This window comes from Thalassophryne amazonica, chromosome 13 (genome assembly GCF_902500255.1).
Source record: "Thalassophryne amazonica chromosome 13, fThaAma1.1, whole genome shotgun sequence".
NCBI classification, from domain to species: domain Eukaryota; kingdom Metazoa; phylum Chordata; class Actinopteri; order Batrachoidiformes; family Batrachoididae; genus Thalassophryne; species Thalassophryne amazonica.
This window is the reverse complement of record NC_047115.1, coordinates 26,734,713-26,762,233: the sequence shown is the minus strand read 5'-3', so window position 1 is coordinate 26,762,233 and position 27,521 is coordinate 26,734,713. Positions and strand designations below refer to the sequence as shown.

The 27,521-nt window shown below is 41.4% G+C and overlaps 1 protein-coding gene across 3 annotated transcripts; it reads left to right on the top strand.

Annotated features, from left to right (window-relative positions):
* The first annotated feature begins 955 nt into the window (after positions 1 to 955).
* slc16a9a (solute carrier family 16 member 9a) lies at positions 956 to 25,939 on the top strand. 3 transcript variants are annotated; one of them, XR_004564431.1, is made up of 7 exons: positions 956 to 1,284; positions 5,740 to 5,985; positions 12,770 to 12,913; positions 21,459 to 21,554; positions 23,099 to 23,977; positions 24,078 to 24,351; positions 24,388 to 25,939. XR_004564431.1 is itself a non-coding variant. In XM_034184552.1 (6 exons), the coding sequence occupies exons 2-6, from the start codon at positions 5,787 to 5,789 to the stop codon at positions 24,260 to 24,262; spliced, it is 1,503 nt and encodes a 500-aa protein (XP_034040443.1). In that variant the 5' UTR covers positions 956 to 1,284; positions 5,740 to 5,786; the 3' UTR covers positions 24,263 to 25,939. The 3 variants fall into 3 exon arrangements, 2 of the variants coding, with proteins under 2 accessions (XP_034040443.1, XP_034040444.1); XM_034184552.1 differs by having other exon boundaries at positions 24,078 to 25,939; XM_034184553.1 differs by lacking the exon at positions 956 to 1,284 and having other exon boundaries at positions 5,900 to 5,985; positions 12,741 to 12,913; positions 24,078 to 25,939.
* The last annotated feature ends 1,582 nt before the right edge of the window (positions 25,940 to 27,521 follow it).

The following is a 27,521-nucleotide window of genomic DNA, read 5'->3' as shown; positions in this document are numbered from 1 at the left end:
TTTTATTACACTAAATGTGTAAATGTGCACTGTTACATTGTTTTGGATGATGCAAATTTTCTTTTTTTGTTTTTTGTTTTTTGTTAATTTATACAATTTTAAGTTAAGCAATAGCACTACAGAGATTTATTTTTAAAGAGGACAGTGCTCATATTGAAATTGTGAGTGAAAATTTATTTTGCACTAAAAATAAATTGCTAAATAATAATTTGTTTTCCACGTGTTCATATCAGAACAAATGCATGTATGCATCTACCTAAATTCAGTGTCAAGTCAACAGTCAAATGGTTAAAAATCGTTTCACACAGACGCTGGGAGGGGTGAAGGCAATGGTTAGTTGGCCGGTCGGCCCTGGCGGTGAGGTGTCCCTTATTTATTTTTCAGAGAGTTGGCAACCCTAACTTGAACAGTGATTTAAAACAACAACCCTCAAACTGCATTATGTTGTGTTATGTTATTTTGCTTAGATATTATTTCATTTCTTTTGATTAGGCATTTCAAGTTTAAAAATTTGGAATCATAATTCTGTGGAACATAAAATCTTTGCATTAACATCATCCTAGGTTTTAATGTGTGCACGGAGCTCCGTTAACCGGCTTCTTATCGCCGCCCAACAACCGGTTCAAACTGGATTGATTGGGGCAATTACGTGCGTCAGTACGACAGAGGCGCGCGCACAGAGACCCACCTGGATTATATGAATCCCTAAAGATTGACATGTTCAAAAGTTATTCCTCATTTATAAAGGGTTTATTATATTATTATTTTCTTTCTCTCTGTGTGTGTGCGTGTTAATATCATTTTGTTGTGCAGCAGTGCGCGCGCGCGCCTGCCTGTCTAATTCTCCAGCGGTTTCAAACATTACAAAAAGAAAAGAAAAGAAACAACAAAAAAAGGTTTGACCCACAATAAACCCAAAACGTGACACCTCTGCGCACAGATGGAGAGAAGTCTCCGCTCCGAGCACGCATGAGGAAGCTGCGGGTTTCTTCCTCCCGTTCAGCTGCTGGACCAGCAAGAACAGCTTTGAACCGGTTTAGTCGCCGGCTACAAAAGCGACGCTAAACGGATGTACAATGCGCATTGTTGAGGCGGAGAGCCCGGTGTGTGCACGGACAGCACTGGACGCGGCCGCAGACAGCTGCGTGGGTGCGTGTGTGGGCTTTTTTTTTTTTTTTATCGGGAATGATTCGGTGGGATTCTTTAATCCTGCGTGTGAAGTTCCCGTAGGGGCGCGCGCGCACAGCCCCGCTCCAGGTGCATGCTGCTGTTTTCTGCACACTGACTGAGGTGAGTAGTGCCGCAGTTTTTTTACTGCACACCATCTGTTGATTTTCGTCAAATGTGCGCTCGGAATAAAAACCAGTGTGTTCCTGCTGATGCTGCTGACGTCATCAATTAAGATACTAAAATGTGATGCAAAGACTTGGAAGGCTCACAGATTTAAAACACCACTTTTCCTTCAGCATTTCATGCTTTTTGTTCCTTTTTGAGTATTATATAAAACAATAAATAATTAATAAACCCTAAAGTTATTTAAAACAAACAAAAAACATCGACCTTTAGTCCATGTAGAAGACAAGCACAGAATTATTTAATCAAGTATTTTTCAATTAATCAAAACGAAACATACAAAATGAAGATATCAGATTGCACTATGTGTATTTTTATAATTGTTTTGACATAAACAAAATAGAAGAGGTAGATAAAACGAAGGTATTTTATACAACTGTCAGTCGTCTTGTATCAACGTATATTGACAAATAATTCATCTGTAATTGGTTTGTCGTAAACAAACCAAACATATGTAGATGTAAACTACAACCCCAATATCAATGAAGCCTGTATTCAATTGAATACACCACAAAGACAAACATTTTTTAAATGGGTTGAAATGGATGCCTGCAACACGTTTCAAAAAAGCTGGGACAGTGGTATGTTTACCACTGTGTTACATCACCTTTCCTTCTAACAACACTCAATAAGCGTTTGGGAACTGAGGACACTAATTGTTGAAGCTTTGTAGGTGGAATTCTTTCCCATTTTTGCTTGATGTACAATGTCAGTTGTTCAACAGTCCGGGGTCTCCGTTGTCGTTATTTTGCGCTTCATAATGCACCACATATTTTCAGTGGATGACAGGTCTGGACTGCAGACAGGCCAGTCTAGTACCCGCACTCTTTTACTACGAAGCCACACTGTTGTAACACGTGCACAATGTGGCTTGGCATTGTCTTGCTGAAATAAGCAGGGATGTCCCTGAAGAAGACATTACTTGGATGGCAGCATGTGTTGCTCCAAAACCTGGATGTACCTTTCAGCATTGATGGTGCCATCACAGATGTGTAAGTTGCCCATGCTATGGGCACTAAGATTACACAATGATGTTGGTTTTTAATGCAGTGCCGCCTGACGGATCGAAGGTGACAGGCATTCAGTGTTGGTTTTCGGCCTTGTCGCTTACATGTAGAAAGTTATTATTATGGACTGTAGATGATGGAATCCCTAAATTCCTTGCAATTGAACATTGAGAAACATTGGTTTTAACCCTTTGGGGTCCGAGGACATTTTTTGGACAGTTCACTCGCCTGGCATAAATGTTTTATTATTGCTGTTAACAGCTCTCCCTGCATCCCATACTATAAAGTTTTATGTCTCTTTTTCTCAGGACAACCTGTCCCTTCATAATATATACGAGGTCTATTAGAAAAGTATCCGACCTTATTATTTTTTTCAAAAACCATATGGATTTGAATCACGTGTGATTACATCAGACATGCTTGAACCCTCGTGGGCATGCGAGAGTTTTTTTCATGCCTGTCGGTTACGTCATTCGCCTGTGGGCAGTCTTTGAGTGAGGAGTTGCCCACCCTCTCGTCATTTTTTCATTGTTTAGGAATGGCTCAGAGACTGCTGCTTTGTTTGATCAAAATTTTTTCAAAACTGTAAGGCACAACTGAGTGGACACCATTCGATAAATTCAGCTGGTTTTCGGTAAAAATTTTAACGGCTGATGAGAGATTTTGGTCCGGTAGTGTCGCTTTAAGGACAGCCCACGGCGCCTGACGGCGATCTGCGCTTCGAGGCGGCAGCGTCTCGCCGTTTCAAGTTGAAAACTTCCACATTTCAGGCTCTGTTGATCCAGGAAGTCGTCAGAGAACAGAGAACTTTCAGAAGAAGTTGGCATGAGGAGTTTATTTGGACATTCCATTGTTAACGGACATTTTATAATGAAAGAACGTGCGGGCAGAGTCGCATGTCGGGCCGGACCCGACCGCGGGGGGTTGCGACAGGAAAAACACCTCAGTTGGAAACCTTAACGGGCAAGTTGGAACATGCCCAAGCTGTTAAACAATTTCTCAGTTACTCACTTGTTGAAAGCCATCAAAAGCCGCCTGAATTTTACAAATGGTTTTCAACACGGAGGTGTTCTGTGGTTTTTGACATTTGTCTTGGGGTTTAGTTATAATGTTTTATCCTTTATAGAGTGCCTTAATTGAGAGAGTGGCATCAACTGAGAACATGGCGCCATTTTGGTTCCAACTGCGCTGAACTACTGAATGAACCTTTTATGTTTTCAACATTTTTTAAAATCATTTTACCATATACAGCAACACATCCAGGTACAGGTGCTATCAAAATAAATATAAAAATAGTTAAGATATCAAATTTACATAAATTTACAATTTATGATGACTTATTTAGGCAGCACGGTTGCTTAGTGGTTAGCACTGTTGCCTCACAGCGAGGAGGTCATGGGTTCAATTCCGCCTATGGCCTTTCTGTGTGGAGTGTGCATGTTCTCCCCGTGTTTGCGTGAGTTTCCTTCAGGTGCTCTGGTTTCCTCCCACATCCAAAGACATGCGGGTCAGGTGAATTGGATTCTTTAAATTGTCCGTTGATGTGCGAGTGGGTGTGAATGTGTTTGTTTGTCTGTTTGTGGCCCTGTGACAGACTGGCGTCCTGTCCTGGGTGTACCCCGCCTCGTGCTCTATGACTGCTGGGATAGGCTCCAGCCCCCTGCGATCCTTATTTGGACTAAGCGGTTGAAAATGAGTGTGTGTGTGTGAGATGACTTATTTAATTAATGTAAAGCCTGAATCATGCAGCTTCACAGCTGTAATTCTATGTCATGCAATGACATGAGTGACAGTTTTAAAGTTCTCCGTCTCTGGATTATGCTTTATTCTGGACTAATTTGACACTCAACAAGTTTTTCTTTCTACAATCATCACCTCCAGTTCAAAGGTAAGCTGTACATTTTCCTCTTTTACTGACTTTGTGCTGTAAATGTGTGGGCTTTTCTGATCCTTTTATCAGCATGTGCACTGTGAAAAGTATTATAATATGATGGCAGACGAAGGACTGAAAGCAGAAAAATGTCAAATCACAGCCTTTTGTGTCTGATTTAAACAGGTGCACATCCAGGTTGTGGGTCCCAGTCTGAGCACGGTGTGAAAAAAAATAAACGGTCGGGCTTTTAATCAGGGAAATGACTCCGGTCCCACTTTACTGGAATCGGCGAGTGTCAGAGTGCTGAACTTTAATTTGTACCTCTGTTACTGTACACATCCAGACTGTTCGGGGCTTTTAATGGAAATACAATGCGATCGGTCGGGACATTTTATCCGATATGAGCAAAAATCTGTTGTACAAAATCCGTTATATACGGTGTTTATTACATGGAAAGTAATACAAAAACTTTGGGACTTTTTTGTCCGGTGACTGCAAATATCTGGTTTATACAATGATGGTTTAGGTGAGTTTTACTGTACATGAGACTGAACAATAAATTTACCTCTCAAAATTTTGATGATGAAGTCGCTTCCATCCCATACAGTTGACTTTATTTTCCAAAATTTTTCTTCTATTCGGATATGAAGGGAATCTGTACATCCTGAAGCCCTTGTTGTGTCTATTTGTGCCTCCAAATGCACAGCAACCTGGGATTTTCAGCAAATAAATAAATAAAATAGCTGGATTTCCATGCAGACAGATTAACAGCGAACGCTATTTTGGAACCAAGATGGCACCATGAGTCACATGACCCCCCCCAATTTGTCATGTCACCACTCTCTCAATTAAGGCACTCTAATCCTTTACTCACCTTCTCATGCTGTTAGTTTTTCTGTTGTCACTTGACCTTTGACTTTTGCACACACCTGTTTCTCATTTACTCAATCTTAACAGCATGGGTGATTAAAGTAATCATTATTAGGACCTCCAAAAAAAAACTCCCCCCCAAAAAACAGCACCCCCTCACGTGTGAGTCTGTAAAATATTTTTTTGAATCGCACTAACTTTCTGTAAGTGGCCTCCTCACTGTAAACAAAGTGTGATGGAGAGGTTGACGATGGTGCGGCAGTGATGCATAAAAGTTGAAATTGAGCACAAATTATTCATGAAGAAGCTCTGAAAAACATAGGTCAGCACAGGAGGCAAGCTTCTCCAGACCAGGTGCATCTTGGAAGAGGTGGGTTAAAGACAAAGCACGCACTTTCCTTACTGGAGCATGGCACAAAAAGGGAGGGCATGCTGTGGCACTCAGCACTCTGCATCACCAGATGACCTGCTAGCTTACATGCTTCAGAAGCCACCTCTACATCCAGGCTTTGTATGGCTGTATAAGTTGGAGGCTCCACATCAAACTATTGAATTTATACTTAGGCTTAATCTCTTGCAATTTTTGCTTGTATGAACGTCTGTAAAACATGTCGAATGTGTTGTTATCTCCTTGTCAGGATACCTCAAAGCTGTAGCACATCTCAGAGGGGAGCAGTGACACAATGGCTTCATCTGCAAAGGTTTTGGATGGCGGCTGGGGATGGATGATAGTTGTGGCCTCTTTCATGGCCCAGCTCCTGGCTTATGGGTCCCCTCAGTCTGTAGGTGTCCTGTACCCTGAGTGGCTGCACGCCTTCCAGGAGAGCAAGGGATTGACGGCCTGGGTGGGATCGCTTGTTGCTGGAGTTGGCCTAATAGCCAGTGAGTAGCCTGCAGTGTATTAATGAAGTATGATGCATCCAGAAAGTATTCACAGCGCTTCACTTTTTCTACATTTTCTTATGTTACAGCCTTATTCCAAAATGGAGTAAATTTATTTTTCCCTCAAAATTGTACTCACAACACCCCATAATGACAACATGAAAAACATTTATATATATATTTTTTTTTTTGGCAAATTTTTAAAAAATGAAAAACTAAGAAATCACATGTACATAAGTATTCATACCCTTTGCTTTGTTAATGCACCTTTGGCAGCAATTACAGTCTCAAGTCTTCTTGAATATTATGGTGGCATGACTCACGTTTGCTGCGGCCTTCACCCACTTTGCCTCAATTCATATGACGGACTGCTTCAAGTGTAGAGCACATAAACAATGTCAAATGTATATGTGTTGTCTTTAATTTTGATGTGTGCCATTATTACGGTAAACAAGTAATACTTGTGGATTAATTGCTGTATTCTGAGGTAATTGGAGTGTAAATGTAATCTCATTATTGTTGCATTTGTAATGACAATGATAATAAATCTCATTCCATTCATTCCATTCCACAAGCTTGGTGCAGCTATCTGTGGACAGATTTGCCAATTCCTCCTTGCAGCACCTCTCAAGCTCCATCAGGTTGCATGGGGAGCATTGGTGCACAGCCATTTTCTGATCTCTCCAGAGCTGCTCACTCGGATTCAGGTCTGGGCTCTGGCTGAGTTGTGAATGTTCTCCACTCCTTTGATATCTCGGCTGTGTGCTTAGGGTCATTGTCCTGCTGAAAGATGAACTATCTGAGGTCAAGATCGCTCTGGAGCAGGTTTTCATCCAGGATGTCTCTGCTCATTGCTGCATTTACTTTCCCTCAATCCTGACTAGTCTCCCAGTTCCTGCCACTGAAAAACATCCACACAGCATGATGCTGCCATCACCATGCTTCACTGTGCCATGGTGCCTGGTTTCTTCCAAACACAAGGTCTGGCATTCACACTAAAGAGTTCAATCTTTGTCTCATCAGACCAGAGAGTTTTGTTTTTCATGGTCTGAGAGTCCTTCAGGTGCCTTTCAGCAGACTCCAGGAAACCTGCCATTTGCCTTTTACTAAGGAGTGGCTTCCTTCTGGCCACTCTACCATACAGTCCTGATTGGTGGATTCCTGCAGAGATGGCTGTCTTTCTGGAAGGTTCTCCTCTCTCCACTGAGGAATGCTGGAGCTCTGACAGAGTGACCATCGGGTTCTTGGTCACCTCCCTGTAGAGTCCTGCGTGGGACTGAAATTCGGACCATTACTGCCCGCACCCACAGTGTGTGTGTTACACTCCTGCCCATTCCCACAATGTGTATTTCCAGTCCCACCCGGACCTGTGAAACACTGAGAACTTATGTCCGCAGAGTAATAGAAATGCACTGATTTTGTCTCCTTCCATCCCATGAGAGAAAACACGTCATTCAGGCTATTAAATAAGGAGATTCATGGAGTTATTTGTTTCGTATATGTGTGCCATATATGGGCATGCAGTGTTGCTCCCGTAACTCTCGCTGTGTCTATCTGTGTACCTGTTGCTCCTCCTGTCCACTGCTCCTGTTAAATTAAAGATGTCCTATTTAAGATGAAAGTAGCGTCTGGACACCACATACATTTACACTGTTCTCCTTTGTTGACTGAGTCATCCTGTCACTTCCAAACCCGCAGTGTTTTCTTTTAGCCACCCACTCCCACCTGCAGCGAAGTTCTAATGTCTGCTCCGGCAAGATTTGCATTGGATCCCATGGGACCCAGCAAGATCAAATACCAATACAGCCCTCCACCTGCCTGACTGAGGCCCTTCTCCCCTGATCGCTCAGTTTAAATGGGCAGCCAGCTCTAGGAAGAGTTATGCTCTGCACTTGAATGGCATGCTATGGTTTTATATACCTTTTGTGTCCACACTAAGGCGGGAAAGAAAGCTTTAAGTTTTTCTGCTCCATCTGATTGGAATGTTCTCCAGTCCAAATTGAAACTGTCTGGGTTAACCCCATTGAACAACTTCCGCTCCATCTTAAGAGATTGTGAATGGAATTCTTTTGCACAGAGCCCGTGTTTCTAAATTCAAATCTGCTTTAGACTTTCCATTGCTACACTTTATTATGACCAAGATGATTGTATTTTTTTGTATTCTATTTGTCATTAATGTTCTCATGATGATGTTAATCTGACTGTCATGATGTGTGCTGCTGCGTTTCTTGGCCAGATCACCCTTGTAAAATAGGTTTCGATCTCAATGGTATTCTATCTGATTAAATAATCTGGTTATTATTACTATTACGCTTGGGTATAAGATCAAGAATACCCCCCAAAGGGAGAACCCTACATGGAGAAGAAGATTGGAGGCCCAAGTCTGGAAAGCCTGGAAAGATGTTAGCCACAGGTGCAGAGGTATAGACACAGGTCCTGGATGGATAAGAAGAACAAGAAGATGTCCATAACTGAGGCTCTTTGAGCAATGCACAGAGGGAGGGCGAGGATTAATGAGTGTCAGAGCCACAATCCACGATGAGATGAGGAGCATCCTTGAATACATCAAAAAGATGGCCCTCTGAAATCAGCTGCTATAAGAATGCCTCAGGCAGCTTATGACAGATTGTGATATAGAACAGGAAGAGGAGGCATCACGGAAGATCAGGGCCCTCCATGGGATGTCCCATCGACAGATAGAGGAAGTGGCTGACATCAAGAAGATGTACCAGTGGCTATAAAAGGCTGGCCTAAAGGACAGCACAGAGGCTCTGATCATGGCAGCACAAGAACAAACCCTAAACACCAGACCCATAGAGGCAGGAGTCTACCACAGGTGACAGGACCCAAGTTGCAGGCTGTCCAAATGTGCCCCAGAGACAGTACAGCACATAGTAGCAAGATGTAAAGTGAGAGTGTACACTGAGCGGCACAATCCAGTGTCGTGTACAGGAACATCTTGGTCGCATACAGATTAGAAGTCCCCAAGTCCTGATGGGAAACACCACCAAAGGTGGTTGAGATCGACAGGGCTAAGGTCCTGTCGGACTTCAAATTTCAGACAGACAAGCAGCTGACAGCAACATCAGAAAGAAGGAGCACAAGAAAATAGAGAAGTACCATGGGCTGAAGGAGCAACTGGAGCAGATGTGGAAGGTAAGACTTTACCTTCCACATCTGCTGTGGGACCACTTTGAGTGCAAAGTGGCAATAGGAGCACTAGGAGCTGTAACCCCCAAACTGGAAGAGTGTCTCCAGCAGATTCCAGGCACAACATCAGAGGTCTCTGTCCAGAAGAGTGCAGTCCCAGGAACAGCTACGATAGTGCGCCAAACCCTCCAACTCCCCAGCCTCTGGTAAAGGACCCGAGTTTGAGGAACACATATACCACCCTCGCCAGGGGGATTTGAGGGGGGTTAGAGGAAGATGTATGTATGTATGTATATATATATATATATGTATATATATATATATATACATACAAGGTTGGGTAGGATTACTTTGAAATTTTATCCAAAAGTAATTACATTACAAGTAATCCAAATGTATGTACATACATACATGTAATCCACATGTATTCTTTCAAAGTAATCCTCCCCAACCTTGTATATATATGTACGTGCATATCTGGTCTGCTCTATTTGTGTAACACTGCCACAGAGTTGATTTTCACCCTGTGCCACTTCCATACTGTCTGTTGATGTTTTTGAAGTGAGATGGGCATAGCTAACACCACCTCCTTTCCATTTAAATTAACAGGCACCACACACATAATTTCAGCAAGTGTATAATATGACCCCTTTAAAGAGCCTAACAAAATGACTGCAGGCAGGTAATTGAGACTGCTAACTATGCATTTGTGGGTGATCTCAGATGGTGAGGTGTTGTCACCTTAAATAAATAGATGAAAATAAAGAAAACAACTGTGTGTTATCTCTGAGCTGCAAGAACAGCACAGTTCTTGTATGTAATTACTGTTTTTTTCTTTTGCTCTAAAATTCTGGAAAAAGTGGTCTCACGACAGCTCATAGACTATCTTACTGAGAATAATCTCTTTGAGCCACTGCAGTCTGCTTTTAGAAAATATTGTTCCACAGAGACGGCTCTCACTAAAGTGGTGAATGATCTTCTGCTTACAATGGACTCGGACACCACTACGGTTCTGCTGCTGTTAGATCTCAGTGCTGCATTTGATACAGTGGATCATCATATTCTACTTGATAGGCTGGAGAATCATTTTGGGATTACTGGGAGTGCCCTTGCATGGCTGACGTCATACCTGACCAGTCGTTCTCACTGTTTTGTACAGTAACACTACCTCTAACCTTAGTGACATGAAATTTGGGGTTCCACAGGGGTCCGTCTTAGGCCCCCTGCTTTTCTACCTTTATATAGCACCCCTTGGGCACATATTGCGGCGTTTTGGGATTACCTTTCACTGCTATGCAGATGATACTCAGTTATATATGCCAATAACTGCTGGTAATCTCGTTCACATAAAATCCTTAGAAGATTGCTTTGCAGCAGTGAGAAGTTGGATGTCTAGAAACGTCCTACTTTTAAACTCTGAAAAGACTGAAATGATGGTTCTTGGTCCAGTGAGACATCGGCATCAATTTGACCAGTTAACACTCAGCCTAGGCTCGTGTGTCATACATCACACTGACAAAGTGAGGAACCTTGGGGTAATTTTTGATCCTTCATTGTCCTTTGGCCTCCATATTAGAAATATTACTAGGACTGCTTTCTTCCACCTGCGAAATATAGAGAAGATTTGTCCCATCCTGTCTATGGCTGATGCTGAGACCCTGATCCATGCATTCATCTTTTCTTGATTGGACTACTGCAATGTTCTATTTTCTGGTTTACCACAGTCTAGCATTAGGGCTCTCCAATTGGTTCAAAATGCTGCAGCCAGACTTTTGACACGAAGCAGAAAGTTCGACCACATTACACCCATTTTGGCGTCTCTTCACTGGCTTCCTGTCCCAGTGAGATCAGATTTTAAGGTTCTGCTACTAACCTATAAAATTATTCATGGACTGGCACCTCCCTACCAAGCTGACCTAATTAAAGCTTACGTACCGGCCCAGGCTTTACGTTCTCAGGGTGCAGGACTACTTTGTGTCCCTAGGGTGAATAAGAAGTCTGCGGGTCACAGAGCTTTCTCTTATCATGCCCCTGTTCTGTGGAATTGTCTCCCTGCGTCAATAAAACAATCAGATTCTGTGGAGACTTTCAAGTCCAGACTTAAGACGCACTTATTTTCCCTTTCATATGGCTAGCATACTGGTACAGTTTTGTTTTACGCTTTTTATTCTTTTAATTCATGTTATTAGTAATTTGGGCGGGCCGCGGCCTCAACTTTACCTAAATTCTGGGTCTTTTAGTGAAGCTTAGGGCTAGCGGCCGGCGATCACCTTAGTATTTCTTCTGTTTTTCTTGTTGATTAATGCTGGCAAATTATACAGTATTTTTTGTCTTTCTGATGCCTGATTCTGTTTTTTCTCTGTTTAAGGTGCAGCTCCATCCAGAGATGGGAGTTGTGTTTGTGTTGGCGACCCTCCTGTCCTGTGCACAAACAGCAATTCATGTATATTCGTCCGTGAATTGTTCTGTGAATTATTTCTGTAATTTATGTTTGTAGCATGGCCCAAGCAGAGGGTCACCCCTTTGAGTCTGGTCTGCTTGAGGTTTCTTCCTCAGAGGGAGTTTTTCCTTACCACTGTTGCTCTGGGGGTTGGTAAGGTTACCTGTGTGAAGCGCCTTGAGGCAACTCTGTTGTGATTTGGCGCTATATAAAGGAAAATAAATAAAAAATAAATAAAAAAAACATCCAATAACTGTGACTTGAGCGAATACATACATACACACGTATATATATATTTGGTACTACATGTTCAGATAGGATATCTGATGCTGACTTGTGCATGTAATGTAGCTGAGCACAAGCAGAGCACTAAATTCTCACATTGACGCCTCCTGCTCTGCTCCCATATGTCATGGTGCGTGTCTGCATGAATTCAAAAAATATTAACAAACATATAGCATATTTGTTCAAACTCTGAGTGCAGTTATGTGTAATGATTTATAATGTGTAGATGTGTAGTGTAGCAACAGGTGCTTCTGCAGGATATGAAAAATGCAAACATACTCTGTTTTTGGCCCTGTGAACAAATTTACCGTTAAGAATTTTTTTAAGTTGTACAAAACAAGGGCAAGTCAAACATACTGTGACTACGATCAACCACAGAGGAAGGAAATGACAGAGACAACATATCTAAAACTCTCACTCGTCAGCAATCATCATTCAGCAAATGCTGGAAGATAATTATACCTTCTTTTTTTCAACAAACAGGTTTAACAGCAAATTATTTGGTAGAGCTCCACATCCAGGTTAGAATCTCGGTTTTGCAGAAGAGTAAGGCAAAAAACACCCTTCAGCAAAGACAGCCAATGAAGCATGTTGCACATGTCACAGCTAAAAGACAACTGCAGTTCTGGCTGTACCCAGAACCTCAGTGGTCAGTTGAGAAAGAACAAAGGACATATTAGTCAGGCAACCTTTGGATATGGAAGCATATGATCTGTGCAGCAGGGGTTGCCAAACAGTTACTCACTCATGTGCACAGAATGTCTTTTTTTAAATTTTGGATTAATTAAGATAAATCTTTGTAGTTTGGCTCATATTTCATTCCTGGTAATTTGAGGCTGTATCTTTGTTCTTGTAGCTTTTTTTCTCCCCCTTCTTATAGAATCTGAGTTTGTTTCTCCCTTCCTGCAGGTCCTGTGTGCAGTGCCTGCGTGGACAATTTCGGCGCTCGTCCCGTAACCATCTTCAGTGGTGTCATGGTGGCAGGGGGCCTGATGCTCAGTGCCTTTGCTCCAAATGTCCAATTCCTGATATTTTCCTATGGGATTGTTGTTGGTAAGAAACACTGATGATAACAGAGTGATGCATACGTTTTTGTTGTGAAGCTCCGTGTGTAAAAACAGTTTGGTTTACCATATTCATTATTCATGGGTGTTATCTAGTCCCAACATAATATCAACCAATCAGAGTGGCACTGATCCTTCCCTTTAAATTGGACTGTACTCGGCACAAGTGGAAGGAGTTCTCTGGCCATGAAGCCTTCCTGAGGTGAAGCAACAACATCAGATTTTTATACCTGAAGTGTTTATTTACTCTTATCTCATGTATTTGTTGGTTTCAGTTCATTTGCATTGTGTATTTTACAAGTATTCAGATAATGTCTCTTTCTGAGAGACCAAGAGATGGGGGTGTTATAAATATGAGGTTTTATTTTCTTCCTCTTCCCACACCAATTTTTTCTGTGCCTGCAGTGGCCACAATACATCATCATATTAATATTCTACCACTGGTTGCGACTGGTGACGATATGTGCAGGCAGAGTCTATGTGCGTTGTGAAGCTGCCATAAGGAGCATCTGACTGTTGTACTCTACAATATTAGACTGCTGTGGAATTTAGAACAGGTTTTAATGGTGTCAGGGGGAAACACTTTCTGGTGATGGATGATCTCAGTGCACCAGCTCTGTGTCTGATCACAGCTCCTTTTCCCACCAGCACGTCCATATGAGCGCAAGTGGTTTTGTGATTGAAAGGACGTAGGTGCTGAGCTTAAAAATTACAACTGTATCAGGCGCAAACTAGCAGTCACACTGGCGCTGAGCTTTGCTGCAGGTGTACGATAGTGCACTTTGTTTTCTGTGCTGACAGAGAGAAAAATAGATAATTTTATGCTGATGTGTGTTGCCTCAAGGTGCTGTCAGTTTGAGGAAGAACATGCACGTGTTTGATGTTGCTTCAGTCATGAGGACTGTGTGATTCTGAATCCTATAGAACAGCATTGAATTCACCATACAGCACAGTTTGGAATCATATGAAACTTTGTTCAGGTGGCCACTAAAATCATCATCTATATTTTAATAGCCAGGTTGCCTGTGTGTGAGTGTGTGCATATGGCTTTGACCATGGAGAAACTGGGGCAACTGACATTTGCTTATGTATTTTGGGTCAAGGCTGAATGCTGCGAAAACAAAGTTGATAGGACAAATATTTTTGGAGAAATTAGCAATATTAGCTGACAGCTGTGAACAATGGATGTTGAGGAGTTTGGGGGTTTAAAATGTTATTGTGGTTCATGTTAGTTTAACAGTGTCGTTAGTGTTATTGATGTATTGTGTTTTTGTAGTTCAGTTGGTTTGTCAGTTTAGTCAAGTGACATGTTGCTGTTACCATGAGTGACAAGTGTAATGTGTTTGATGTCTTCTGCCACTGTCTCTGTTTGTGTGTAAAAGCACCTGCTTGCGGCAGAATGAAGAAAAGGCAAAAAGCTCTGGCTTGGTTTTTGTTCTTTTGTGCAGCTTGCCACAATATATTAACATACATGTCAACGGACAATCCATATACATGTTAGGGACAATTCCGTATAGGTTGACATGCATGTATTAAAAGTGTAGTGGCGTCTGTGTATATGTATGTATGTGTGCATGCATATAATTTTGATCACAGACAAATTGGGGAGACCTGACATTTTTCATTTGGTATGCTTATGTAATTTGGGTCAAGGATGAATGCCGGCAAAACAGAATATTGATAGGACTAATATTTTTGGAGAAACTACAAATATTAGCTAACAGCACTGAATAATGGAGGCTGATAATTACATTCTGGACTCACACACCATTCCAACAGGGGGGGAGAAAATCATCTGTATATTAGAAGCGAAGTGGCCTCTATGTACATGTATGTGTGCGTGTGTGCGTGATTTCATTTAGTAATTTTAATGTAAATGCATAATATAATTGTAAATATGTTAAAAATACTTGGATGACACAAGAAAGTGAAAACACTCATTTCCACTGTGGTCCATTTAAAAAAATAGAAGTAATAATAAAATATAATAATAATAATAAAACTGATGATAATAATGATGATGATAATAATAATGATCATAATAATACTAATAATAGTGTGTATATGATAATAAGAACCTAAACAATTTATAAATATATTAAGACAATAAATTAACATAAAAAAAATTACGTAATTAACAGGAAATAAAAGGGCTGAGTCCTTCCTCTAAAAACTGTTGGGGTCTAAGGTTCTAAAAACATTCTGAACTCACACGCCATTCCAAGTCATTATAGAAACTTTGCATAATTTATTACCACCCCTGAAAAATGTCACCTACCTATTTTATAAACACTACCCAATCTAGAGCCCGTGGATCCCCATGGGCAACACACTAGTTATGTTATAGTTAGGGGTCCGGATGGACCTGGACCGATTCAGGCAATGGATCCAAACATTATGGAGCAACACACAGAGTGCTTTACAAAAGAAAATATATTTATTGTAAGGACAAAATAAAGATGGCGCTGGGAGTGCCTGCAGAATGGAGAGTGGCCCGCCTCCTGGCCGTGAAAATAGGGAGCTGCAGTATCCCGAGCTAGTCTTGAAGGAGAACTAAAAGTAGAGGTTCAGGGACCAGGACCAGGTGGAACGCATGACTCAGAGACCAGGAACTAAGGGAAATGAAGACACAGATGGTGAGTGAATGCACTCGTAACACTGGAAAACCTAAACAGTCACAGTTGACAGAAGGCTTAAAATAGGGTTGTTCACAGTTCAGGGAATAATGTTTTCCTCTTAGGAAATAAGGTTTACTGTTCAAAAAGAGTTCACAGTTCATTAATTGTCTCCAGAGGTCAGAGGTCAAGTGCTGTGATGCAGTTCCAATTAAGCAGGACTTAGACAGCTGGGCTCTTAAACAGTTCAATATCAGCGTTCATGCAGCTCTCAGGAAGAGTTCTTAAAACAGTTCTTTTATCTTAGCACAGTCACAGACAGGAACAAGCGAGAACGGGATCCCACTGAGATGAGAAGGAACTTAACTGACATGAAGCAGAGCCGCGTTCTGAACTGAGAGCCGAGGAGTTCCAAGGTGACTTGCTCTGCAGAGATCCCGGGGCCAGGAACAGCATGGGACCCACTCAGGAAAGCATCTGAAATACCAGAAAAGACAGTTTGCTCTAATACATCAATTAGAGAGTTGGCCAGGTTACCTTGAGTTTAGCTGCGGGAAGCTCCGAGGTCTTAGGTGCATGGGAGTGGCAGGAAGACACAGTCAGTGTCACAGAGAAACAATCAGGCTTGGTCCTCATGGAACAGTCTGGATCATGGGTCATGGAAGAGTCCGTCACAAACCTGGCCCAAGGAAAGGTACACCAACCAAGAATCCGGAGCTACTGATCACAACGTCTGAGTTTATATAGTCTGCCGCTCATCAGCCGCTCATACATGAGTGTGATAATAATACCACACTCATTTTGTACTCATCATAAGGTTAGGATACTGTGCCCTCCAAAAGTATTGGAACACTTGGAATTTCACACATTTTAATTTGTTAATGCCATTTTAAATACAAGAAATACAAAAAAATAAAGAATAAAAATTTCTAAAATTATCTTCCTCAAACTCAAACTGAAAGCAAATCTCTAAAACTTGATAAAACCTGTAAATAATAATCAGTTTTATTACCAGTTTTCTTCAGACAAGTCAGGGGATGGAAACATGAACATTTCCAAGTCATTGAATATGTCTTGGTCTTTATTTACATCAATTATGAAGCAATACAAAAGTTTCTTTCACCAAAACATCAAATCTAGGCTTTCATCTGAAATGTACTTTCTGTCTAATTGTAGCTGAACTTTCAGGTCTTCTTTTTAAGAAAATCCTCCTCTACACCACTTCATCAGGAAGCTGCATTTTATATTTTTAATTAAGTTATATCAAGTTGTAGAGATTTGCTTTCAGTTTGAGTTAAGGAAGATAATTTTCAAAAAAAAAAAAGATGTATTTGAAATGGAATAAACAAATTAAAATGTGTGAAATACCAAGTGTTCCAATACTTTTGAGGGCAACTGAGAAACACTGAGGAGCAGCATCTTACATCTCATATACAGTGCAGCAGATAAGAGAATATTTAGAGTGGAATCCTACAAATGGTGATACAAACATCAAATTTAGCACAAATGTTGTGACATGTCAATCATCTGTGTCCAATCAGATTTCAGGGGAGTCCAGTGAAACCCCGGCTTCCGCTCTAGCTCCATCCATGCCAGGAACTGTTTGACATTTGAACTTTTCCTGTTTCACTGTGACTGATAAATTGGCACTTCCTGTTTGAGTGTGAGCTTGCCACTGAGTTCCCGCTAGATTCCATGGGATCTCGTCTGTCAATCCAGGAAGTGTTTGACATTTGAACATGTCCTGTTTTACTGTGGATTTGAGAATTGGCACTTCCTGTTTAGGACGCCCTGTACCATGAGTGAGCTTCGCGACGCTTCGCTCATATTATTATTATTGACATTATGGCCCCTTTGAATAAGCTCATACCCTCCCAGAGATACAGTTGAGCTCAAAAGTTTACATACCCTGGCAGAATTTTTGTTTTTTGGCCATTTTTCAGAGAATATGAATGATAACACAAAAACTTTTTTTTCACTCACTCAGTGGTTGGGTTAAGCCATTTATTGTCAAACAACTAGGTTTACTCTTTTTAAATCATAATGACAACAGAAACTACCCAAATGACCCTGATCAAAAGTTTACATACCTCTGTACTGAATTACATGTATTGCCCCCTTTAACATCAGTGACAGCTTGGAGTCTTTTGTGGTAGTTGTGGACGAGGCTCTCTGATGGTAAAGCTGCCACTGAATATGTTTCAGACTTTATTTACATCTATTACAAAGAAATACAAACAATATGGCACTCTATGGTAAATCTGCATGGAGTCGACAGTTCTCAAAAATTGAGTGATTGTGCAAGAAGTAGAAGAGTGAGGAAAGCCACCAAGACACCCAGACAACCCAGAAGAAGTTATAGGCTTACATGGCTGTGATTGGAGAAATTATGCACAGTTTGAAATGGATGACTGCAACACATTTCAAAAAAGCTGGGACAATGGTATGTTTACCACTGTGTTACATCACCTTTCCTTCTAACAACACTCAATAAGCGTTTGGGAACTGAGGACACTAATTGTTGAAGCTTTGTAGGTGGAATTCTTTCCCATTTTTGCTTGATGTACGACTTCAGTTGTTCAACAGTCCGGGGTCTCTGTTGTCGTTTTTTGCGCTTCATAATGCATCACACATTTTCAATGGGTGACAGGTCTGGACCGCAGGCAGGCCAGTCTAGTACCCGCACTCTTTTACTATGAAGCCATGCTGATGTAACACGTGCAGAATATGGCTTGGCATTGTTTTGCTGAAATAAGCAGGGGCGTCCCTGACAAAGACGTTGCTTGGATGGCAGCATGTGTTGCTCCAAAACCTGAATGTACCTTTCAGCATTGATGGTGCCATCACAGATGTGTAAGTTGCCCATGCCATGGGCACTAACACACCCCCATACCATCACAGATGCTTGCTTTTGAACTTTGCGCTGGTAACAATCTGGATGATTTTTTTCCTCTTTTGTCCAGAGGAAACGACGTCCATGATTTCCAAAAACAAATTGAAATGTGGACTCATCAGACCGCAGCACACTTTTCCACTTTGCGTCTGTCCATTTCAAAAGAGCTCAGGCCCAGAGAAGGGAGCGGCGTTTCTGGATGTTGTTGATGTATGGCTTTCGCTTTGCATGGTAGAGTTTTAACTTGCACTTGTAGATGTAGTGACGAACTGTGTTAACTGACAATGGTTTTCTGAAGTGTTCCTGAGCTCACGTGGTAAGATCCTTTACAGAATGATGTCTGTTTTTAATGCAGTGCCGCCTGAGGGATCAAAGGTCACGGGCATTCAGTGTTGGTTTTCAGCCTTGCCACTTATGTGTAGAAAATTCTCCAGATTCTCTGAATCTTCTGATTATATTATGGACTGTAGATGATTGAATCCCCAAATTCCTTGCAATTGAATGCTGAGAAACATTGTTTTAAAACTGTTGGACTATTTTTTCATGCAGTAGTTCACAAAGTGGTGATCCTCGCCCCATCTTTGCTTGTGAATGGCTGAAACTTTTGGGGGTGCTCCTTTAATACACAATCATGACACTCACAGTGTCCTCAGTTCCCAAACTCTTATTGAGTGTTGTTAGAAGGAAAGCTGATGTAACACAGTGGTAAACATACCACTGTCCCAGCTTTTTTGAAACATGCTGCAGGCATCCATTTCAAAATGAGTAAATATTTGCACAAAAACAATAAAATTTATCAGTTTGAACATTATCTTGTGTTTGTGGTGTATTCAACTGAATGTAGGTTGAAGAGGATTTGCAAATCATTGTATTCTGTTTTTATTTACATTTCACACTGTTGTGAAAGTGTCGTGACACGGACCCACAACAGGGGGGTTAATGAACGGACAATGGATAAGCCAAAAGTAACAATTTAATGTTGTAAATCGCACAACGACGTACAGACAATAACAATATGGTGACTGTCAATCATACACCAGGTGACGTGTGGGCAGGCTCGACGATAGAAGACGCCTGGCGAAAGAAGAGCCGGATCCCACACAGCTTCCACCACCAACGGAGCTGAAGAACACCGGAGCCGCCAAGCCCTGCGCCCCAGGTGGCCGCTGTCTTCAGCAGTCAGACCCGGTACTGCTGGCAGAAAACAGAGACAGTCCTGATGAGTGTGAGTTTGCACACTCAGTAATCCCACAGTCAGTGTTCAGTAAAGGAGGGAGAACCTCCACCTCCAATCACACACTCGTGCAGCTCCTGTCTAAAGCACTTATCTGCTTTGGGGTGTGAGGCGAAGCCGTCGCTGTCACACCAAATGCCAATCCCACAGATAAGGACAAACACCACAGGATAACGGCTGCAAAAGAAGTTCAGATTATCACTCAACGGTTTGAGTCAGCAGAGAAATTACCTGAATGGTAGCTGATTTCTTGGCGGGGAGGTGGAGTTGCAGTCCGGCCTTTATGGTGGTGGTGATGAGTAGTGGATGAGTGACAGCTGGTACGGATGATGAGTGACAGCTGTCACTCCTGGTCGCTCCGACGCCCTCTCCTGCTTGAAGCCCGCACTTCAAGCAGGGCGCCATCTTGTGGTGGTGGGCCAGCAGTACCTCCTCTTCAGCAGCCCACACAACACACACAATGTCCCAACTTCATTGGAATTGGGGTTGTACAGCCTTGGAGTTCCCCCCGAATAAAGTGCACGGTATCTTCTAGTGCAGGGTTCATTAAAAGTCTGCTAATGAGTCTTTCATTGGATTCAGGTGTGTTGGAGCAGGGAGACAACTAAGAGTGTCAGGAAGGTGGCTCTCGAGGACCGAACTTGGCCACCCCTGTTCTAGTGCATCATATCTCCGCCAAAACAGACGTTTCTTTTTAAAAGTACACTTCAGTCTTCATGCACATAATCACATTGTGTCTCACAAACAAAGCCTCCAGTATATTATTGTATGCGAGCCCCAGGTTAAAGTAAAACTTAATCAAGTTTTGGTTATCCATGATGTGCAGTCCATCCAAACAATTCAATGAACCTGTGTATCGCCAGGCTGGAAATATGGACTCAAAAGGTATTGCGAGGGAACGCAAAAGGTTTTGCGAGGGAATGCAAAAGGTATTGTGAGGGAACGCAATAATGTTGCGAGGGAACGCAATAATCTGGGCCCAAAAAAAAATTAACCACCATGGCCTTAGACAGGCTCTGTACAAAACAAACAAAATATATTTTTTTCAGTCCCCAACATTAAGTTGTATGTTTATATTTATATTTGCAAACTGTTTTTCTTTTTTACAATCACTTTTGATACTTTGTGTGCTTCTTACCCTGTGTGCTGCTATACAATGCTGCTGGATCCTCAGTTTCCCTGAGGAAGTCTTCCAAAGGGATCAGTAAAGTTCTGTCTATTCTAATCTAATGTAATCTAGTTAATTATGTTTTATTGTGTTGTCTGCTGCCTTGCTGTAAATGTATTCCATCTTTTGGCACAACAAAAAGGACTGAACTGAATCATGGTCCAAGCACATCATGTCCAACTAGTATGCAATAAAAGAAGCAGAGCTTCTAAAAATGCTGATTAATTAATAGCTTCTGATGAAAAATGTGTTATATTGTCTGTTTATATATAAACAGACATATATTATATATGTATATATATATTACAGCTTCACCACTTTCCCCATGTGAGCACTGATGCCTCTGCAGTATGTCAGCACCCACCACCATTTGTGATTGCACATTAAGTGACAACTCAATCCATGCTGACTGCTGGTAAGCCCTGTCACGTGACTCTGTCTCCAGCAGCGAGTGCTAAGGCTATGCATATTTGAAGGCAGGCATTTATTTTTAGAAATGTCCTTGGTTGTTGGCTGTGGCTTGTGCATTTTTTAAATGCCCATTGTGAGCTTCTTTAATGTCTGAGTCATGTTTTGCTGACCTAATACAAGCACTGTGTGTACCTGTCCTCTCCCTTGCCACAGGCCTGGGCTGTGGTCTGGTCTACGCAGCCACGTTGACAATCACCTGTCAGTATTTCGACAAAAGACGTGGACTTGCCCTCGGCATTGTCACCACAGGTAATGTGATTATTTCTGTTCCCTGAACTCTCCTGTTGTGTGCTGTAACTATGTGCACCACCCAGAGCCTGGGAAAGCCAAAGTAAATATTTGTGGTGCAGGAGAGGAAGAACTGCATTCTGAGTAAGGTGGACTCATCAGTGACCAGGACTGCTTGACTGAGATTTGAATCTTTGATGGTGATATTGTGGGGAGTTTTTTTAAAGCACTTAAAGATGGTATTCTTACTAAAAAAGACACTTATTAGTTGCAAAAAAAAGTAGTTTAAAAGGACAGAAGTAAATTCTGTATAGGCTGGGCACAGGTGCTTATCCCCAGATGCCATAGCTTGAAATAGATGAGAGTCTATAACTCCTGCTGTCTCAGTCAACACATTTACAGCTGGCTGGACTGGGTCAATGCAGACCAAGAGTCTTGTCCGAGAAAACAGACGGGTAGCGTGACCGAAAATCAAACCTAGGTCAACACAGTGGCAGCCCAGCTCCTATCCACTGAGCTACAGGCTCTAAGTAAAAAGACACCCCATCTTTTATTTAGAATGGTCAACCTCAGTCTGATGTCAAAGTATTAAAAGAGTCATATTGTAAAAAATTGTTTTTATCTACCTCATTGTCAGTCAGTGGACTTGGACCTTCATTCTCCTTCAAAGATATTGACATTGCCAAACACCTCCATTCAGCGACCTCATGACTCCATAAGGCCTCGTTGGGTTTCTCTTAATGTCAAACAGAGAGGATCAAGAGACTTTGTGTTAACACGTTTGATCTGTGAGACACACCCACTGAGGCAGTCTGAGGAGTGTGCAACACTATATGTTGACTGAAGATGGAGAGACGCCTCCTCTTCCTTGAGAGCAGCAGGTATATAAACAGGTTGTTTCCTAACCCTGGTTTCACTTAATGCATACAGGATTTAGCTGTACCTGTGATGGCCTTTAATCATGATTTCCCTATTTTTGTTCACCAGAAAATTGCACAATTTTGAAGATGGAAACAGGAATTGTTTGTGTCAAATACACATTTTCACCCCTAGCAGGTTTAATAATACTTCATGCATTTTGCTGTAGTTTTCAGCTAATTTACTCTCACAAATGTCCTTTAATATGATACCTGGGTTGAAATGATTTAAAGATTTTTTCCAAACTAAAATCAGCCAAAAATATGGATTTAAGGGACTGGGAGAAACCCAAATGAGTTGCAAAAACCTTCTCACCGTAAGACTTGTCTAAGACTTGAACCACAACAATCGCTGCCATCTTGGCCTTAGATCAGGACTGACAACCTCAAATGGGTGGTCTAAATTTTACACCTTTGGGCTAGAGTTAGATGGGTCTGACTTGACTCATTTGTCCCCATAACACATTACCATTTTTAGTCTTTGACTAAAGTTTGAGTACTAAGTCTTAGCCTTAGTGCAGTTTCATAAAACTGGGCTTTGGTGGCTTATATTAGCTCGCTGAAAAGACATATAATCTGCAGCTTCCTAATATGTTTAATTACTCTCTGCCAGAAGCAGTAAATTGTTTCTACCTTCTGTTCACCCAGGCACAAGTGTTGGCGCTTTCCTCTATGCCACGGCTCAGAATGAATTGATTGTGATTTATGGCCTTGATGGCTGCCTACTGATCATCGGAGCTGTAGCACTAAACCTGATGGCCTGCGCCGGCTTCATGAGGCCCCTCAATATGCCAGGATACTACCTCAAACAGAAGGCTGCCCTCGAACGCAACACAAAGGAGCAGCTTTTTGAAAAGCCCCTGGTTGATGACCTGAAGATCACACCGGGCTCTATTGCAACCACTCCTGACAAAGTTCTGACAGTGAAGGAGCTACTCATCACCATTGAGACCAAGGAGTTGGGCATTCAGATGGAAAAGAAGAATGGTAGCTTCCTGGCTGGTGTGGCCATCATGAAATTCATCAAGAAGAAGCAGCAGGCATACACAACATACATGCAATCCATGTATGAGATTATGCAGGACCAAGCCATGGTGGCCTTCTGCATTGCTGTCTTCCTGTTCAGCCTGGGTGCGTTTCCTCCAGTGCTCTTCATTGAGGATGTAGCACAAAGCGAGGGGCTCATTGAGGAAGTTAGTGTGATCCCTCTGGTATCAATAGGAGCCATCGCCACAGGAGTGGGCAAATTAGTGCTGGGTATCCTGGTGGACATCAGGTGGATCAACAGCATCTATCTGTATGCCTTCACAATGTTCGCAGTAGGTGTGGCGCTGCTCCTTATCCCTGTCACTAAGACCTACGTGGGATTGCAAGTCCTGTGTGTCGTCTTGGGGTTTTTCTCTGGCAACTGGTCTCTCACCTCATACATTACCACTAAGATTGTTGGTTTGCACAGACTGACACAAGCGCATGGCCTCCTCATGTTCTTTGGGGGTTTTGGGATCATGCTTGGCCCCCCTGTTGTAGGTAGGAGAAACTGTCATATATTCAGGAGCATCAGGTATCTTGGACGTATCTTGTCATTATTATGCTGACTACTGCGTTTGTTCTTCTTGTCACTTTTCAGGTTGGTTCTTTGACTGCACACTGTCATATGATTTGGCGTTCTACTTCAGTGGCACCTGTGTGGTCTTGGGAGCGGTCATTCTCTTCATCCTCACCCTGCCCTGCTGGACCAGGGCAGAGTCTGTCCACAACAGGCCAGATGTCCAATACATCAGCAACTGTGACAGAGTTGCCTCAGTAGCCTGAATAAGGACGCACGTCTCGCTCATACTGTCCAGCAACTGCCTGCTGAGGAAGCATACTGAAGCCACCTCTGAGAGGAAATTTCTTTTTTAAATAACAGAAAGGCTTTCCCACATTTCTGAGGCCAGTTTTTTCTATATATATTTACCAAAAGATTTACTAAAGGCTTTCAAATAATTTTTTTCTGTACCTTGCCTGCATTTCTCAGGTTCATACCAGTTACATCTTTTTACGCATGATGCCTGTGATGTTTTTATGGATTTGTTATTGCCTCATTTTATGAGATTACCAAAACAATAGTGGTACAACAAATCCAACACTCAGTTGTATTTGCGTAATGACCGATCTATAACTTTTAAAGGTCTGTCACACCATAACAGAAAGAATGAGATTTGGCACAGGTTTTGCACCAGGCGCCCTTCCAGACACAACTCCAGTTGTGCAAGGACAATGGGGATAGGTAGGCTTTTAAACTCCCGACCTTCTTGCCGTGAGGCAAAAGTGGTAACTGCTGAACCTCTTGCTTTAATTCAATAATCGTAAAGCAACAAAATCCAGGAGTTTGACCAGGAACACATAATACAGGGACTGGAATATCAGCGTGACTGCTGTGATTATTTGAAGACATCAGCTTTTACTTTGTATTCACACACATATTTTACTGTACTAAAGTCTGAAGCACCCAAGTGTTTGTGTATACGTAATTGTGATTTTCTTTCATCATTTTTTGTCATTGGTTTGTTAGTAAAAGACCAAATATGAAGTATCCAAATATTAATTTTCAAAAACAAAAAAGTATCAGTCTGGTATTTTTAACTACAGTATCTAGGACTAGGCTGTTGGTGGTCACGATTTTGTTTCCCTTCACGTTTTCATGTCTTTGGTGATGATTCATGTTCCCTTGCCTTCTCTTGTGATAAGCAATATGTATGATCTGTCATTTGACAAAAACAGGGTTCTCAAGCGTGTTAGCCATTAGTATACCAGCTTGCTCTGCATCGTGTTTTGACTCCTCCCACTCGCTCCCCTCGGGACGCAAACTCACAGTCTCTGGCATTGGATGCAGACGCTCTGACCAGTTGGCTAAAATCCCAGGCTCTGGCCTGAGTTGTCAGAGTATCCTTTGCCCGTTTGGGGAGTGGGGCCTATTGAGTACCATATGCACAGCAACTCCTACTGGCCTCCATCACACTAGCAACCGGGAAATAGTGGATTGGGCAATTACTGATCCCGCTTCTTTTTTTAGTCTTCTGGCAATGCTGCAAATGCAAAAGATTGAGTAAGTTTGTCCCTTTTGGGTTACTGTATCAACATCCATGAAGGAGCCTGCTCCTCCATAGATATCATTCTAAGCTGATTCTTAATTTTGATTTGTTGTTGCAGGAAGCTAATCACTAATGAACAGATCGTCATGAATGCTATAATCATTTTCTGCTAAAAAACACCCCTAAATCCTACACATTTATTTTATTTGTATGGCACCAAGTCACAACAATGCTGCCTCAAGGTGCTTCACATGCGAAAGATTTAACCTTACCAACCGTACACACTGTAACTTTCATTTAAGAAACAAGTGTACTGAAGGAAGTAACAGATCTTTTCCCATCAAGGAAAACCTGAATATCAGACAACAAACAGAGACAATCATCAGTGAGTAGACTTAACCAACAGGTTTTTCTTTTAACATCATATTGTTCACACATAAGTTATTTTTCATGCTCACTTGAAGTATTTATTTTATTTTGTCTTTAATGTTTGGCCCTCTTCATTGTAAAATAAAATAACATTTTGAAGCTATTCATTATTTTTGCAGTATCTTTGGTTTTGATTTTTTTTTTAAATTATGCCTAACATTTTAGTTTGTTTTCCTCTTTTGTCTTTTTATTCCTTTTCTTTTTTCCTCTACTTGTACTGTGCTATATATATAGTTTTTTCCTCACTATGTATCTTACCATATCATCAGTTCTGACCAATGCCTGTCACGTAATGCCTGTTGGAGCAACACAAATGCTTTGTTTTACATTATTTTTGTGCGTTAGTTGATGGTGGAGGGATTTTATAATTTCTGCAGGGCTTGGAGATTTGCATTCTTCCGTTTGTGGATCAGACAGAGGCCTTTGTGAAATAAGTGTTGGTTAAAAACACAACTCTGAAGGCGTCTCGCTGTTGTATTCATCCAATGTATTTGCATGTTCATTCTCTTTGTGGCATGACATACTCATTTTTGACAAGGCTGGACTTTTACAGTCACTTTGTGTATGGCTATGTATGTATGTACTGGTATATGCACACGTATGTACATGCGTGCGTGCGTATGTAAGTGTCGTGCTTGTGTGTGTCTGTTATAGAGACTTTTGTATAAGTGCTAGTTTGTACAGTGAACTTTTATACTGTATGCACAGAACTGACCCACAGTGTAGTTCAGCATTCTGTAACCGATGCTGTTAATTTGTAGGTTGAATCTAGATCAGTCTGTGTTTGGTATCTGTGTTTGTGTAAGGTATTTACAGAATGCAAACAAAGCCTAACACATATGAACACGGAAGAGTGGCGACTGTTCCCTGTGTTTGGCTGTCACTTTTAAAAAGACATTCTTTTTAAATATCCGTATTATTTATAATATGTTTTGGTCTGTTAGTTTATATTATTATTTAAAAAGTGCCAATACAATACACTTAGGTCACCTACTGGTATTAATGGGAATATATACGTATGTGGGGATTATTCTTGATTTTTTTTTTTTTTCTTTTCATAAAACCTGGCACCATGGGCCAAGATCCAACACATTAACAAGTGCAAGGCAGGGCATTTTCTGCATATTTCTTAATTTTTATTAATGCACAAAAAAACATGCAGAATTTAACCGTCTATAAACATGCAGTTTTGTGTGGATCTGGAAAACATGAATTTAGTCAAAATTGAATAATGTCCGTCAGGTGATCATAGGTAGTTTGTAGGTCAAATGTTAATGAGTTAATATGGCTGCACTTTGGAGTATGTTTATATGCTCCACTAGATGCTCCTATATTTTCTTAATGGTTTTTCTTATTTGTTGGTTTCATCTTATTTTAATTTGTTATTATGTTGTCAATTGATTGGTCTTGTTTGTTTAAGTGAAATGATTTTTTTTCTTGTGATGTATTTTTATATTATTTTTTAATTTACTGTAAAGCTCTTTTTAGTTACTTTGTGTTCAGAATGTCCTGTACGAATAAAGCTGTCTTTACCAAAGCATCTCTTTGTCAGTCTTCTCCTAGCAACG